Here is a 15,776-nt window from a genome sequence, read left to right as displayed (position 1 = left end):
CCCGGCTCACCTGCCACGCTCCCCGCTCTCCAGCCTCCGGTGCCCGTCCTTCCCAGGCCCCCTGGTGCCCGATTCCGGCGCCCGACGGCTTCCCAGGACCTGGCCGGCTCCCCTGCGTCCTCCTCTCAGCCTCCTTCCCTGGCTTCTGGCACCCGGGCGGCGCGCATGCGCATTAGGGCGCGCGCGCGGTCACTGACCCTTTCTTAAAGGGCCAGCGTCCATTAACAGGAAATGAGGTTGAACAGGTACAGGGTATAAAGGGGGTTATTGTCCAAGGGGGCGGGGCCTGATCTTCGTGTTTTCCAAGCTAGGAGTCAGGTCTCCTTGTATCTTCTTGCCATACTCACGTATCTCTCTTCTAGAGCTGATCCTGCCTCGCCATCCGGTCCTGCTGAATCCGGAACCCCGCACGCTGTCCGTCTGCCATCTGAAGTCCGTACCATCTCGGATCCCTGCGGTGACCCGTCATCTTGCTCCAAAAGGTTCCGGACCCCGCCTGACATCATCTCGGCTTCCGAACCTGAGCTACGTCACCCGGACTATCATCCGTGACTCCGTGGTCCCAGGGACTTCTTCGTTACGCTCTCTTGCACGGACTGTTCTACTGCCCATACTGCTTCAGCTACCGGACTCCTTACCACCATCTTAGAGTTCGGCCCAGTGGATCCACCTCCTGGGTCTGCCCGACCGCCTGGCCCTGACACAATCCTAAAAGAAGGTTTCCTACCTGTGACCAGACTGATCCAGTGGAGTCCCTGAAGGTAATGCACCGACACAGCACTTGTGGGGCTACACAGCAGCTCCATCTCCCCGCACACAGCGCTGAACAGTGCAGCTCCCGCATTATCACTGCATCCCCGATAACTCTGCTCCCGGCATCTACCGACCCCTGTATATGACATCACCGCGCGAATCAATAGACAAGCACTGATCAAAGGGAAGCGACAAAGTGTATGCACAGGGGACAAGGTCGTGACACTGATCATACAGCTCTGCAGGACAAGGTGGTGACACTGATCATATAGCTCTGCAGGACAAGGTGGTGACACTGATCATACAGCTCTGCAGGACAAGGTGGTGGCTCTGATCATACAGCTCTGCAGGACAAGGTGGTGGCTCTGATCATACAGCTCTGCAGGACAAGGTGGTGACACTGATCATACAGCTCTGCAGGACAAGGTGGTGACACTGATCATACAGCTCTGCAGGACAAGAGTGACACTGATCATACAGCTCTGCAGGACAAGGTGGTGGCACTGATCATACAGCTCTGCAGGACAAGAATGACACTGATCATACAGCTCTGCAGGACAAGGTGGTGACACTGATCATACAGCTCTGCAGGACAAGAGTGACACTGATCATACAGCTCTGCAGGACAAGGTGGTGGCACTGATCATACAGCTCTGCAGGACAAGGTGGTGGCACTGATCATACAACTCTGCAGGACAAGGTGGTGACACTGATCATACAGCTCTGCAGGACAAGGTGGTGGCACTGATCATACAGCTCTGCAGGATAAGGTGGTGACACTGATCATACAGCTCTGCAGGACAAGGTGGTGACACTGATCATACAGCTCTGCAGGACAAGGTGGTGGCTCTGATCATACAACTCTGCAGGACAAGGTGGTGACACTGATCATACAGCTCTGCAGGACAAGGTGGTGGCTCTGATCATACAGCTCTGCAGGATAAGGTGGTGTCACTGATCATACAGCTCTGCAGGACAAGGTGGTGACACTGATCATACAGCTCTGCAGGACAAGGTGGCGTCACTGATCATACAGCTCTGCAGGACAAGGTGGTGACACTGATCATACAGCTCTGCAGGACAAGGTGGTGGCACTGATCATACAGCTCTGCAGGACAAGGTAGTGGCACTGATCATACAGCTCTGCAGGACAAGGTGGCGGCACTAATCATACAGCTCTGCAGGACAAGGTGGTGGCACTGATCATACAGCTCTGCAGGACAAGGTGGTGGCACTGATCATACAGCTCTGCAGGACAAGGTGGTGGCACTGATCATACAGCTCTGCAGGACAAGGTTGTGGCTCTGAGAAGAGCCTTTGTGGTAGGAGGACAGAGCGGCTCCCGCTTATTTCTTGGCCGCGGGCTTGTTGGCTTTAGTCGCCTTCTTAGCCGGACTCTTGGCAGCTTTGGGCTTTGCCACCTTCTTAGTCAGACTCTTCGTCACCTTCTTGGGCTTTGGAGCGGCCTTCGGCTTCTTGGGGCTCTTTGCCGCTTTCTTGGCGACTGCTGCGGGCTTCTTGGCCTTTTTCGGGCTTTTCTTGGCTGCGGCCGGAGCCTTCTTGGGCTTCTTCGGAGATTTGGCCGCTTTCTTGGCTGCCGGCTTCTTAGGCTTGGCCGCAGCTGCTGGCTTCTTCTTGGCCGCTTTGTCCTTCGTCTCCTGCTTCTTGTTCAGCTTGAAGGACCCGGAGGCGCCGCTGCCCTTCACCTGGAGCAGGGAGCCCTTGTTGACCAGAGCCTTGATGGCCAGCTTCAGGCGGCTGTTATTCCTCTCCACATCGTATCCTCCGGCAGACAGAAGCTTCTTCAGGGCGGCCAGAGACACCCCACTGCGCTCCTTGGAGGCGGACACGGCTTTCATGATCAGGTCGGAGGCGCTGGGACCGGAGGATTTGCTGCTTTTCTTGGTGGCCCCGGATTTCTTCGGCGCCTTCTTCGCTTTGGCGGCCGGTTCGGCGGGAAGAGGAGCGGCGGCCGGTGCGGTCTCTGCCATCGTGTGATCGGGAAATAAGCACAGAAATCTCCTGAGAAAAAAATACTGAGGCCGGAGCTTGAGGCGCCTGTTATATATACAGACTTACTGCGCACTGATTGGCTGCTGAGCTGAACCCTCCTGAGCTTCTATTGGCTGACACTGAGCACAGGCCCCGCCTTCTCCCGGCTGAGCCCAGTGAAGCTCCGCTCTCCTCTTGTGCTTCCCTGCCCGGGATAAAAGCTCTATATTATCGGCTACAGCCGGACGGGCGAGGAGCTTCCGCCATCACTTCTCCTCCGCCATCATCTCCGCGGAGCGTGTGTGGCCGTCACTGCCAGAGATGCCGGGAAAGAGCGCAGAGGATCCCGGGATCAGCGCCGCCGTCCTCCCGATCTGCTCATCACTGAGTGTCCGGGAAGATAAACCTGCTGCGGGAGCTCGTCCTCCTATTCCCGGCTCTTGTCACCACCACAGGGATCTTCACTACAATATCCATCGTGCAGGAAGCGGATTGTACGATGTGGGGGCGACCTGGAGCTGCTGAGAGCCCAGAAGCGTAACACAGGCGATGGCCTCCGCTGCCTGCACCTCCCGGAGCTGGAATATAAATCTATCCCGTGTGTGCAGAGTATTGGGGGGAGGACACGTCTCCACATTAGTGGATCACACCCGGAGGAGGATGAGTGCGAACTCCGGCACAAGATTGTGTCTTATCCTCTGTGAAGCTTTTATCTCTGAGGCCTGTAATGGAGGGAAGAGCTGTGATCGGGCGATGGCTTCACAATGCGACTCACTCCCCATCAGAAAGCAGAAAAAATCAGTGTAATCACAGAAATATTAATTCACGCATCTGACACCAACTATTGTGCAAAAGGTGAAATACGGAGGAAAAAGCGGAGACACAATATACAGAATCCACACACAGAGCGCCGCTGTATACACAGCACAGCACAACAGGCTTTTATAAGTATCCATAATAATAGAGCACAGAGTACAGTATGTAGTGTATACAGAAGTATGTACAGTATATTTAGCACTGTGTACAATATATACAGCAGTATGTACAGTATATACAGCAGTGTATACAATATAGTATCCTCCTATGTCTACTTTGTACAGACTTGCAGAGAAGAGCAGAAGGGAAATCATCCTAATGCGTCTGTGAACTTTGCATTATTCTCCAGTAAGTGCTGGGAACAGGGGAAGACAATGTCTGCTACAGAGAAGGAAAAGTTCCATCCTGAAATCAGAGGGCAGCAGCCAGGTCTGACCATTGGGGACGCTGCAAAGAAATTAGGAGAGATGTGGAATTACATTTCATCAGGAAACAAGGCGCCTTACGAGAAGAAACATCCAAACTGAAGAAGTACAAGGACATTATTATTATTATTATTATTATTATTTATTATTATAGCGCCATTTATTCCATGGCGCTTTACAAGTGAAAGGGTATACGTACAACAATCATTAACAGTACATAACAGACTGGTACAGGAGGAGAGAGGACCCTGCCCGCGAGGGCTTACAGTCTACAGGGACATGGCGCTGTATCTGTACAAAGGCGAATTAGAGCCAAAAAAGGTCCCTGCTGAGCCTGAAAAGTTCAAGAGAGGAGGATGATGAACAATAAGAGGAAGAAGATGATGAATGAGCAATCTCCACTAGCCTGTAATTATTTGTGTATTTAGCATTTAACCCCTCTGTACGTCCCTTTCACTAAACGTGTAATAGATGTCTTAAAAAAAACATATTTCACAGTTTTCCTTAATTTGGAGATAAAAATTGACCTTTATTTGATCATTTAAAATCCATTCCTATAATGTTCAATTATGGAAATCACGAATATGAAAAAAGTAAGGTGCAAACTGCTACCTAAATATGATCTACCCATCCACAATACATATTACATGGGCTTTTTAGCAAGCATTCATTCTGCCATTATTTACAGAGCAGACTGAATGCATATGGCGTTGATTCCTCTGTTATAGGAGACAAGTCACTGAACAGATCATACAATGCTGATAGATCAAAAGGTCTGAGAGGGGACAAATTATTATTATAATTTTTCACTAATGGCAACCCTATCAGAGATAGTCAATTATATCTATCAGAGATAGTCAATTATATTATGTATTAAATTCTCAAGTGACCATTACAACATTAAAGTCAGTGACTGAGTAATAAAACTGAGCGGTAGATCATTTTATCTCCAGTGCCTGTGCTCTCTATCGTGTACGCGCTCTACGCGTTTTATCTGAATTTTTGATTCCTGCACAGATTCATCAGGGGTATGTGGCAGCTTGTCTAGTTACATGATGTTACATATGATGCATGTAACAATAGTAGGCGACATGATCGCTACAGCGGGGAGCGGCTCCTGCTTCCTCCCTTCAGTCCTCCAATCAGCCTGCGATCCATGACATGACGGACACTGCTGCCTATCAAAGCGGAGCAACGGGCAAACAGTAACCACGGCCGAACACAGCCAATAGCGCTGCTCAAAGCAGCACCAGCGACCAATAGGCAATGGATGTCGGTCCCAATCATCACTTATGCAGACACAGACGCCATGTAGTACAATGTAAGAATCCGCAGCAGTAAGTGACGATAATAATTATATTATATTTATCACCAGCAGTCACTAACATCAGCATTTATTATAAATTCATAAGAGACCGGCCTAAGTCTGTATAACACAAAGCCCATTCACTTCTATAGGTGAACGGCGATATATCAGTCGCGGGGATAATGATGTGTTTATTATTAGCTGAAACATTAGCATTAGATCAGATGAATTACCTGCAATACAAGCAACGCAGGTGACAATGAAGAGCTAAACACGGGGCTAATACATAGCGGCATTATTGTATCTACACTGCAGCCGCCATCGCAGCAATCCCGATTATTCCAATATAAGACACAGAACAGCTCTACTCAGCAAATGCAATGCTCAGACTCGCAGGGATTATGCAGCAGAGCATAATAGCCATGAATAGGATTATATTACAATTATTACATATATTTTCTTTACAGCAATACATTCACAGATGGCATTAATAACGGCGAGTCTCGCATCGGCATCACCCGGCACGGCCACACACTCTCTGGACAGGAGCATCTGAGCAACATAAAAAACACATAAAGCCGACCGCTCCTGTACGGAGAGTGTGCGGCCGTGCCGGGTGATGCCGAGTCTCCGAGTCATTATCACGTGTGGCTCTGGCCTTACTGAGACTCCAGTGGCTGTCTCACTACTTCCAGGTCCGCGCATTAGATCTCCCTCTGTGCCGGCTTCTATGGTTGCTGCCCTAACACTAGATGTCTGGGTCCCCGAACTGGAGAGTAAAAGCAAATAAATAATTGAAAAAATGGCATAAAGTCCTCCATGTATTGACACCCGCTGCCAGACTGCCGGATTACGTGACACGGCCGCACGGAAATCCGGCAGAGGTTTCAGCTTTGAGGGCAGTGAGGAGCCCTGAGCGTGAGCTCCGGTGACCTGCCTGCCAGATTGCCAGACACAGACGTCTGATGTGAGACTCCCATCCTCCATAATGTGAACCTCTGTCTTCAGGACTTCTCTTGTGATGAGCCAGTTTTCTGGAATGCACTATGCTGGACGATCAGTTCAATATCTAGCCCCCCATATGATTCGGCCTATCTCATCACTTTACTGACACTCTTCTCTGTTCCCTCTAATCTTTCCTCACATTCTGCTGTCTTCTTTTCATGTCTCCACGTTCTTCTATTTTATAGGAATTATCTTATAAAGCTGCAGGAGCCGTCATCAGCCGGGATTTAATTGCTCTTATCAGGAGCTACTGGGTGGAAGGAGGATGTTTATGACAATGATGGCCGGACCCTCATTATACAGCACGTTCTGTCTATTGTGACCCCATCTCCTTATAGGATCCTCGCTCCTCCTGTACCTGATGGTGTCACTTAGTGATGTCTGCGCATGTCCCCACTCAATGCTGAGGAATACAGTACACAATATACTCTCCAGATGGCGCAGATTACTCTCTAGTGTTCCTTATATTCTGTGCTGTATACACTCATGTATTCCTCGCCCCCTGTGTAGCCGCCGTACTCTGCTGTATTTCTACAAAGTGCTGTAAATCCATTATGCAGCATATTTTACTCACTTAGGCCTCTGCCACATTTCCGCATAAAAAAAGTGTCTTAAGTTCCGTTTTTCGGGTGCGTGTTCCGTTTTTTATGGGCGTTTCTCCAGTACGTGTGACAACCGTGTGATGGCGTATGCTCGCCGTGTGTGCGTGTGGAATGTCCGTGTATGTGTGAGATACGTACATGTAATGTCCGTGTGGTGTCCGTTTGAAATGATCCGTGTGTGTGGCAAAATGTCGCTGCTACATACCCGCTGACAGCCGACACAGACAGAGACATGCGATGAGAATGAACTCGGATGAACTTCACCTGACTTCATTGTCATACCATGGCTCTGTCTTTATGTGGCGTCCTGATTAGTGGTCACCTGTGAAGGACTCACCGGTGACCGATAAACCCCTGAGTGACTGAAGTTAGCAGCGTGATTATCGCTGCCGTCACTCAGGTTACTTGCAGCTAGCTGGAGTGCTCCACCTGAGATGCAACTCACCTGTGACTTTTTTTGCAGATCGCTCAGCTCACTTTTGTCACTTTGGCGACTTGCTCTCACAGTTGGAGGATCCAGTGGTGGCCGCAAGTGACCTGAGTGATGTCATCCCTGATCGCGCTGCTCACCTCAGTTGCTGCTGGAGCTGACTGAGAGCGGTTATGTTATGTGGCCGCTCCTGTCGCCTTCATGTAGCAGAGCTAAGAGCGTTGTGGGACCTCCGTGGATTACGCCGTACCTGGATGGGTATTTGTGGCTTAATAAAGTGGTGAAAGAGGGTGTTTGTTTTTGTGTATTATTCCAAATAAAGGATTTTTTTGATGTGTGTGTTTATTTTCTTTAACTTACAGGTTAATCATTGAAGGTATCTCGGGGAGACACCTGCCATGATTAACCCATTATTACCTCGATTGCCACCGCACCAGGCCAATTCGGGATGAGCTGGGTAGAGTCCCGGAACTGTCGCATCTAATGGATGCGGCAATTCTGGGCGGCTGCTGGCTGTTCTTGTTTGGCTGGGTGGCTCCCCATAACGTGGTGCCCCCCCATCCTGAGAATACCAGCCTTAAGCGGTGTGGCTTTACCCTGACGTATCAAATTTGGGGGGGACCGCACGTCAATTTTGTTCATTTACGTATTTATTTTACTGCATAATATGGATCCGCCGGCGCCTGTGATTGGTTGCAGTGAGACAGCGGTCACTCAGCTTGGGGGCATGTCCGACTACAATCAATCATAGGTGCCTGGACTGAGGAAGCAGTGAATACCAGATTGAATAATGAGCGGCTGGCATTTTCAAAAAAGAAAAAGCCACTGGAGGTTTTTCACAGCTGTGCAGCGCCGCGCCCCTGATCGGGGATCTGTGAGTATGCGAGAGGGGGAGAGACCGACCGATGGACAGAGCGAGGGACAGACAGAGTGACCATCTGACAGCGAAAGAAACCGACCGACAGAGGGAGATTGACCGACATCGCATCCAGAATTCACCAAAACAAACGCACACGGACGGGTAGAACACGGACATGCTACGTGTCACATATGTGCAGACACAGACCCATTCACTTTAGCGGGTCCGTGCCTGCGTGATGCCGAAGAAAAACGGACATGTTGAGAGTGTGTAAAAATGCACACACATACAAACGACACGGACACACGTTCTGTGTGGTTTTACGTGTGTGTGCGGCTGTTACCATAGGGTAACATTAATGTACGTGTCTCCATGCCACCGATACGTGCAAAAACGTACCAAACACGTACCGACGGCATGAATGTGTGTCGGAGGCCTTATATAGCGCTTAGTGTCAAAGATTTAGAGATGTGACCATCACTGCCACTAGTGGGGCTCAATCTAAATTCCCCATCAGTTATTGTAGTGTGGGAAGAACCGAGGAAACACACAGAAACACGGGGAAAAATTACACACTCCATGCAGATGTTGTCCTTTGTGGGATTTGAAAACAGGAACTCAGAGCTGCAAGACTACGGTGCTAACCACCGAGCCACCACAACACTGCAGTGCTAACCACTGAGGCACCACAACACTGCAGTGCTAACCACTGAGGCACCACAAGACTGCAGTGGTAACCACTGAGGCACAACAAGACTGCAGTGGTAACCACCAAGCCCCCACACGACTGCAGTGCTAACCACTGAGGCACCACACGACTGCAGTGCTAACCACTGAGGCACCAAGCTCCATATAACGCCCTTACTTGAGCTGTATACCAACATACACTGCTATAAACGCCATAATGTTGTATGTCACCACATGGCGCTGAATATCTTTCATCCTTACTGCCATATAGAGCTTTATATGCACAATGTGCTTTCTAGTCTTGTATACCCTCCATATAGTGCTGTGTAATACTTGTATGCGTATCCCACACAAAATGCAGTAAACATCCAAACAGTACAATGTTCACCCACCACACAACACTGGATACCCATAAAAAATACATTATACCGCCACATAGTGCTGAATATACTCTATATACATCAGACATTCACCCCCAGCCACACGCAAAGGAGAAATTAGCAGCCATTGTGCGGGAATTCATACTACATACTACAGAAGTATTAACCCCCGAAGCCGTAGAGAGTGCGGCCTTGGCGCTTGAGCGCGTACACAACGTCCATGGCGGTGACGGTCTTCCTCTTGGCGTGCTCGGTGTAGGTGACGGCGTCACGGATCACGTTCTCCAGGAAGACTTTCAGGACGCCGCGAGTCTCCTCATAGATGAGGCCGGAGATGCGCTTGACGCCTCCTCTGCAGGCGAGACGGCGGATGGCGGGCTTGGTGATGCCCTGGATGTTGTCCCGGAGAACCTTCCTGTGCCGCTTGGCGCCGCCCTTCCCCAGACCTTTCCCTCCTTTGCCGCGTCCAGACATCTTCCACGTAGTCAGCAGAAAACTATGACTGACGAGCGCACAGTCCTCCTTTATATCCAGCGAGAGAGGACCAGAAAGAAAACAGGGGAGATGACGCGAATACAGGCGGAAAATGTTACTTGTTTTGCTCCGCCCCTCCTCTGCTGATTGGCTGAGCGCAGAACTGTTGGAGATTTTGAATTTCCCGCTCATTGTCCGGTTATGGCGGGAGCCCAGGTGAAGAAAACTAGAGTAGCCGGGCAAGGTCCCCTGAGAAGAGAAGACAGGAACAGTTTTTCCCCGGCAGGAATTGTGATTGAGTGTTACAAGATTCGTGCATTGAGCCTGTTGTGAAACTATGTGTAATAAAATGCCGTTTGGTTCAACTGATCTCCGCCTCCGCCTCGAGTGCTGTGAAAGCCTCCGGGCAGAAGACCAGCCAAGACCGGGAGCGCCTGTTGAAGGCCTCCGGGCAAACCTGCTGCAAAGACCGGGAGCTCCCTGGGAGGGACTCCGGGCACTTGACTTGTGCGGCTGTTGATTGTGTTTTACATGAAGGTTTTAAAGTTTTAATAAGAGATTGCCCTGCTGGTTAAGATTTTGTTTTTCAGATGCGAGCCTTGCCGGGAGGCTAAGGCAAAAAGAGGGGAGGAATGTAATGTCCGTCAGCGTGCTCTCTTCATCCACACTCTGCCCCACGAACAATCCCCTGTCCCAAAAGTGACGGCTGCGCTGGGGGTTAGCCTGATACAGGAAGGGGCCACGACTACAACCCCCGAGGCACCCCCGGCACCCCGTTACAGGCTCAGTCAATCAGTAGAGTATGAATTTAGCTCCGCCTACAGGAACAGTGTGTTAACCCTTTAGTGCTCGAACTGTCTCCAGATGCTGCAAGAACAGAACTTTGTGGATGGAAACTATACAGCACAATAAGGCGGTGCACACAGCAGTGTATGGCGATATCCAGCACCATGAGGGGAGGTTACTGCACTATATGGGGGTGTATAGCAGTATGGATAACGTGTCTCCAGCACTACAAGGGTTACACTGCACTAACTGGACACAGAAGGGGCCGGACACCTCTAACAGCGCATGTGACGTCACCCGCAGCAGCCGCTCCCGCCTGACACCGCGGATCACAGGGAACAAAGAGCGCGTGAAACTCAGCCATTGCGCGGGAATTTCACATTCAGCGCTCAGCCAATCAGCACTCAGTACGGCCCTGGCTCCACCCACAAGCGCTCTGTGTTAACACCTTTGTGCCCGCGATATTCCCAGCTGACCCTAGAGCAGCACAGACTGCAGTGATCGAGCGCAGCGCCGCTCATCTTAACATAGTCAGAAACAATCTATTACCACTATAGAGACTGATGCACAATCCCCGTATATAGAGCGGCACTGGAGAAGAACAGGAGGTGACGCAGGGGGCGGGGATATAAGTTACTTTCCATCTTCAGCTCCGCCCCTCTTTTGCTGATTGGCTGAGCGCAGAACATTTGGTGATTTTGAATTTCCCGGTTATTTTTTCTCGCTGTTTAATAGACAAATCTCCATATACTGCTGTGTACTGCAATATAGTGCTGAATAGCTCCATATACCGCTATATAACCCCCATATAGTGCTGTACACCACCGTATTCTAATGTATAGCCTTTTATAGTGCTCTATACTTCCCACAACGTGCTTCCCAAAAACCACTGCCATATAGTGCTGTATATCCTGCATCTACCACCACCATACACTGCTCTGCACTCACCACATAGAGCTGTATAAGAAACTGACATTCACCCACATCCGGGAACATCCCCATACTAGTGTATTCATACTTCACTCCCTCCATATTGTGCTCCGTCCTCTCAGCGGCGGCTCCGACTGCAATAAAACCTATTGAGAAAGGCGGTTACAGGAGCCACAGACAGGAGCGCACTGGAGACCGCAATACCCCATACAGCGCAGTATAAAGCCCTGCTGTAGACAATGTGGCGGCTCTTAGAAGAGCCTTTGTGGCGTGGAGCAGCGGTGGTGATCACTTGGCGCTGGTGTACTTGGTGACGGCCTTGGTGCCCTCGGACACGGCGTGCTTGGCCAGCTCTCCGGGCAGCAGCAGGCGCACGGCGGTCTGGATCTCCCGGGAGGTGATGGTGTGGCGCTTGTTGTAGTGCGCCAGGCGGGAGGCTTCCCCTGCGATGCGCTCGAAGATGTCACCGACGAAGCAGTTCATGATGCCCATGGCCTTGGAGGAGATGCCGGTGTCGGGGTGCACCTGCTTCAGCACCTTGTACACGTAGATGGCATAGCTCTCCTTCCGGCTCTTCCTCCGCTTCTTGCCGTCCTTCTTCTGAGTCTTGGTCACGGCTTTCTTGGAGCCCTTCTTTGGCGCTGGGGCGGACTTGGCGGGATCAGGCATGATGAGCGCAGAAAGATCTCTTCACTGGAGAGAGAATAATGCTCCTGCTCCTCCCAGAGCGGCCGTATTTATAGCCCGGCCATGCAAATGACACTGCTGTCACATCGCTGTTCTATTGGGTGACAAAGGGAAACTGAACCAGCTCCGCCCCCTGCAGCTCATTGGTTGCCTCCTCTCTGCCGTCACATCAGCAGCTTTTTTCCTCTGTATCTCCCCCATACTACAGATCTCCATACAGCGCTATAAACCCCGCAGTGTACACGGCGCTGTGCACCCGGGGCCCGTCACTCTGCCCCCGCTCTGCAGTGACCGGTAATGCCCCGTATAACATGGGGGAAGCAGTGACTGCAGGAGCGGAGTCTCGGTGCTGAGCGGCTTTTACTTCTACATTCAGATATTTCACATTACAAGCTGCAAAAACAACAACGGAGATTGGAAAACGAGATTTAGAGGAAGAGGCGGAGCTGAAGCGTCATCAGCCGCAGTCCTCTGTGCGGTCCGCCCCGATAACTGCGGGGAAGCTCCAGCACAGAAACCACGTGGTGCCTGTAACGTGAGGGGCTTGTGGGCGGGGCCATAGACTTTATGCAGAGTGCTGATTGGCTGAATCCCTAATTTGAACTTCCCGCTCAGTGGCCGATAGCTCCTCCCGCTCTTTGTCTCCGTCGTGCAACACGCGGCCTCAGGGCGGACGTTCTGCTGAGATCTCTACAATCCGACACAGATCTGCAGACGCTGAAGTTGGTTTTTATTCATCTCCTCATTAAAAACGAGTCTAAGAATCTGAACTAATAACAAACGCGTCACTATAAGAATGTGCAGAGCGACATCACAGCCCGATACAATCTGCAGATATTCTCCAGACAGAATAGCGAACTGGAGTGAGAGAGGGGATCCCCTGCGAGATCTCCAGATCCCACAGCTTCTGACATCTGGAGGACAAGAGGGATAATAAAGTCGGGGGGGGGGGGTTCGAGGGGGTCAGTTTAGTGCAGAAAGCTCCATTCAGAAAGCCCGAGATTACTCCTGAGTGAATGAGATCAGACTCAATCAGACTCCGGAGACACCGCACAATGAGCCGCTCTCAATACGGGGAGAAACTGAAATAAACCGCGGGCGCGATACTACAGATACAGGCAGAGCTGCGGAAAGTAAGAACAGGAGACTCCGCAGCGCCGCCCGTCACATGTAGAGACCGCGCCCCGGACACTGCGGGGAATGAGGAGAATCAGAGACAAGGAATCAGCTCGTCTGAGGGAGGATGTGGTGGCTCTGAAAAGAGCCTTTGTGTTGTGCTCGGGGGTGCGGGACAGATCTACGCCCTCTCCCCGCGGATCCGGCGGGCCAGCTGGATGTCTTTGGGCATGATGGTGACCCTCTTGGCGTGGATGGCGCACAAGTTGGTGTCCTCGAACAGCCCCACCAGATAAGCCTCGCTGGCCTCCTGCAGGGCCATGACGGCCGAGCTCTGGAAGCGCAGATCGGTCTTGAAGTCCTGGGCGATCTCTCTCACCAGGCGCTGGAAGGGAAGCTTCCGGATCAGCAGCTCGGTGGATTTCTGGTAGCGGCGAATCTCCCGGAGAGCGACTGTCCCCGGCCGGTAGCGATGCGGCTTCTTCACTCCGCCGGTGGCGGGAGCGCTCTTCCTGGCGGCCTTAGTGGCCAGCTGCTTGCGGGGAGCTTTCCCTCCGGTGGATTTACGGGCGGTCTGCTTAGTTCTGGCCATAGCGATGTATAGAGGAGAACAGAAGTGATGAGAAGAGCGGCGGGAGCAGAGTATTTATCCTCCTGTGCGCGTCCTCATTGGTCTGTGAGAAACACGCCCCCTGCACGCTATTGACTACTACCACAAAAGAAAATCATGTAGCCAATAATCATCCAATGTCTGTGACCAATCATTTTTAGAAGCTCCCCCCCCCCCACTAACCCCGCTCTTATCCCCTCCAGGCTACACGCAGATCTGGAGCATACGACACCGATGTAACTGCAGCTCCATCTCCCCGCACACAGCGCTGTACAGTGCAGCCCCCGCATTATCACTGCATCCCCGAGAACTGCTCCCGGCATCTACCGCCCCTTGTATATGACATCACCGCGCGAATCAATAGACAAGCACTGATCAAAGGGAAGCGACAAAGTGTATGCACAGGGGACAAGGTGGTGACACTGATCATACAGCTCTGCAGGACAAGGTGGTGGCACTGATCATACAGCTCTGCAGGACAAGGTGGTGGCACTGATCATACAGCCCTGCAGGACAAGGTGGTGACACTGATCATACAGCTCTGCAGGACAAGGTGGTGACACTGATCATACAGCTCTGCAGGACAAGGTTGTGGCTCTGAGAAGAGCCTTTGTGGTAGGAGGACAGAGCGGCTCCGCTTATTTCTTGGCCGCGGGCTTCTTGGCTTTAGTCGCCTTCTTAGCCGGACTCTTCGTCACCTTCTTGGGCTTTGGAGCGGCCTTCGGCTTCTTGGGGCTCTTTGCCGCTTTCTTGGCGGGTGCTGCGGGCTTCTTGGCCTTTTTCGGGCTTTTCTTGGCCGCGGCCGGAGCCTTCTTGGGCTTCTTCGGAGATTTGGCCGCTTTCTTGGCTGCCGGCTTCTTAGGCTTGGCCGCAGCTGCTGGCTTCTTCTTGGCCGCTTTGTCCTTCGTCTCCGGCTTCTTGTTCAGCTTGAAGGACCCGGAGGCGCCGCTGCCCTTCACCTGGAGCAGGGAGCCCTTGTTGACCAGAGCCTTGATGGCCAGCTTCAGGCGGCTGTTATTCTTCTCCACATCGTATCCTCCGGCAGACAGAACCTTCTTCAGGGCGGCCAGAGACACCCCACTGCGCTCCTTGGAGGCGGACACGGCTTTCATGATCAGGTCGGAGGCGCTGGGACCGGAGGATTTGCTGCTTTTCTTGGCGGCCCCGGATTTCTTCGGCGCCTTCTTCGCTTTGGCGGCCGGTTCGGCGGGAGGAGGAGCGGCGGCCGGTGCGGTCTCTGCCATCGTGTGAGCGGGAAATAAGCACAAAAATCTCCTGAGAGAAAAATACTGAGGCCGGAGCTGGAGGCGCCTGTTATATATACAGTCTTACTGCGCACTGATTGGCTGCTGAGCTGCACCCTCCTGAGCTTCTATTGGCTGACACTCAGCACAGGCCCCGCCTTCTCCCGGCTGAGCCCAGTGAAGCTCCGCTCTCCCCTTGTGCTTCCCTGCCCGGGATAAAAGCTCTATATTATCGGCTACAGCCGGACGGGTGAGGAGCTTCCGCCATCACTTCTCCTCCGCCATCATCTCCGCGGAGCGTGTGTGGCCGTCACTGCCAGAGATGCCGGGAAAGAGCGCAGAGGATCCCGGGATCAGCGCCGCCGTCCTCCCGATCTGCTCATCACTGAGTGTCCGGGAAGATAAACCTGCTGCGGGAGCTCGTCCTCCTATTCCCGGCTCTTGTCACCACCACAGGGATCTTCACTACATTATCCATCGTGCAGGAAGCGGATTGTACGATGTGGGGGCGACCTGGCGCTGCTGAGAGCCCAGAAGGGTAACACAGGCGATGGCCTCCGCTGCCTGCACCTCCCGGAGCTGGAATATAAATCTATCCCGTGTGTGCAGAGTATTGGGGGGAGGACACGTCCCACATTAGTGGATCACACCCAGAGGAGGATGAGTGCGATCTC

At 52.1% G+C, this 15,776-nt stretch overlaps 4 protein-coding genes across 4 annotated transcripts; all 4 read right to left on the bottom strand.

Moving 5' to 3' along the window:
• Positions 1 to 2,099: 2,099 nt before the first annotated feature.
• Positions 2,100 to 2,744, bottom strand: LOC142302221 (histone H1.01-like). The gene has a single exon (XM_075343310.1). It carries the CDS (start codon positions 2,742 to 2,744, stop codon positions 2,100 to 2,102), a length of 645 nt encoding a protein of 214 aa, XP_075199425.1.
• Positions 2,745 to 11,731: 8,987 nt separating this feature from the next.
• LOC142300976 (histone H2B 1.1) lies at positions 11,732 to 12,114 on the bottom strand. The gene has a single exon (XM_075341996.1). It carries the CDS (start codon positions 12,112 to 12,114, stop codon positions 11,734 to 11,736), a length of 381 nt encoding a protein of 126 aa, XP_075198111.1. The 3' UTR covers positions 11,732 to 11,733.
• Positions 12,115 to 13,429: 1,315 nt separating this feature from the next.
• Positions 13,430 to 13,840, bottom strand: LOC142300975 (histone H3). Its single transcript, XM_075341995.1, has one exon. The coding sequence runs from the start codon at positions 13,838 to 13,840 to the stop codon at positions 13,430 to 13,432; it is 411 nt and encodes a 136-aa protein (XP_075198110.1).
• A 656-nt stretch (positions 13,841 to 14,496) lies between these two features.
• LOC142302220 (histone H1.01-like) lies at positions 14,497 to 15,102 on the bottom strand. The gene has a single exon (XM_075343308.1). The coding sequence runs from the start codon at positions 15,100 to 15,102 to the stop codon at positions 14,497 to 14,499; it is 606 nt and encodes a 201-aa protein (XP_075199423.1).
• Positions 15,103 to 15,776: the final 674 nt, after the last annotated feature.

This window comes from Anomaloglossus baeobatrachus, chromosome 4 (assembly GCF_048569485.1).
Source record: "Anomaloglossus baeobatrachus isolate aAnoBae1 chromosome 4, aAnoBae1.hap1, whole genome shotgun sequence".
Classification (NCBI taxonomy): Eukaryota; Metazoa; Chordata; class Amphibia; order Anura; family Aromobatidae; genus Anomaloglossus; species Anomaloglossus baeobatrachus.
The sequence above is the reverse complement of the archived record's forward strand: the minus strand, read 5'-3'. Positions and strand labels throughout refer to the sequence as shown.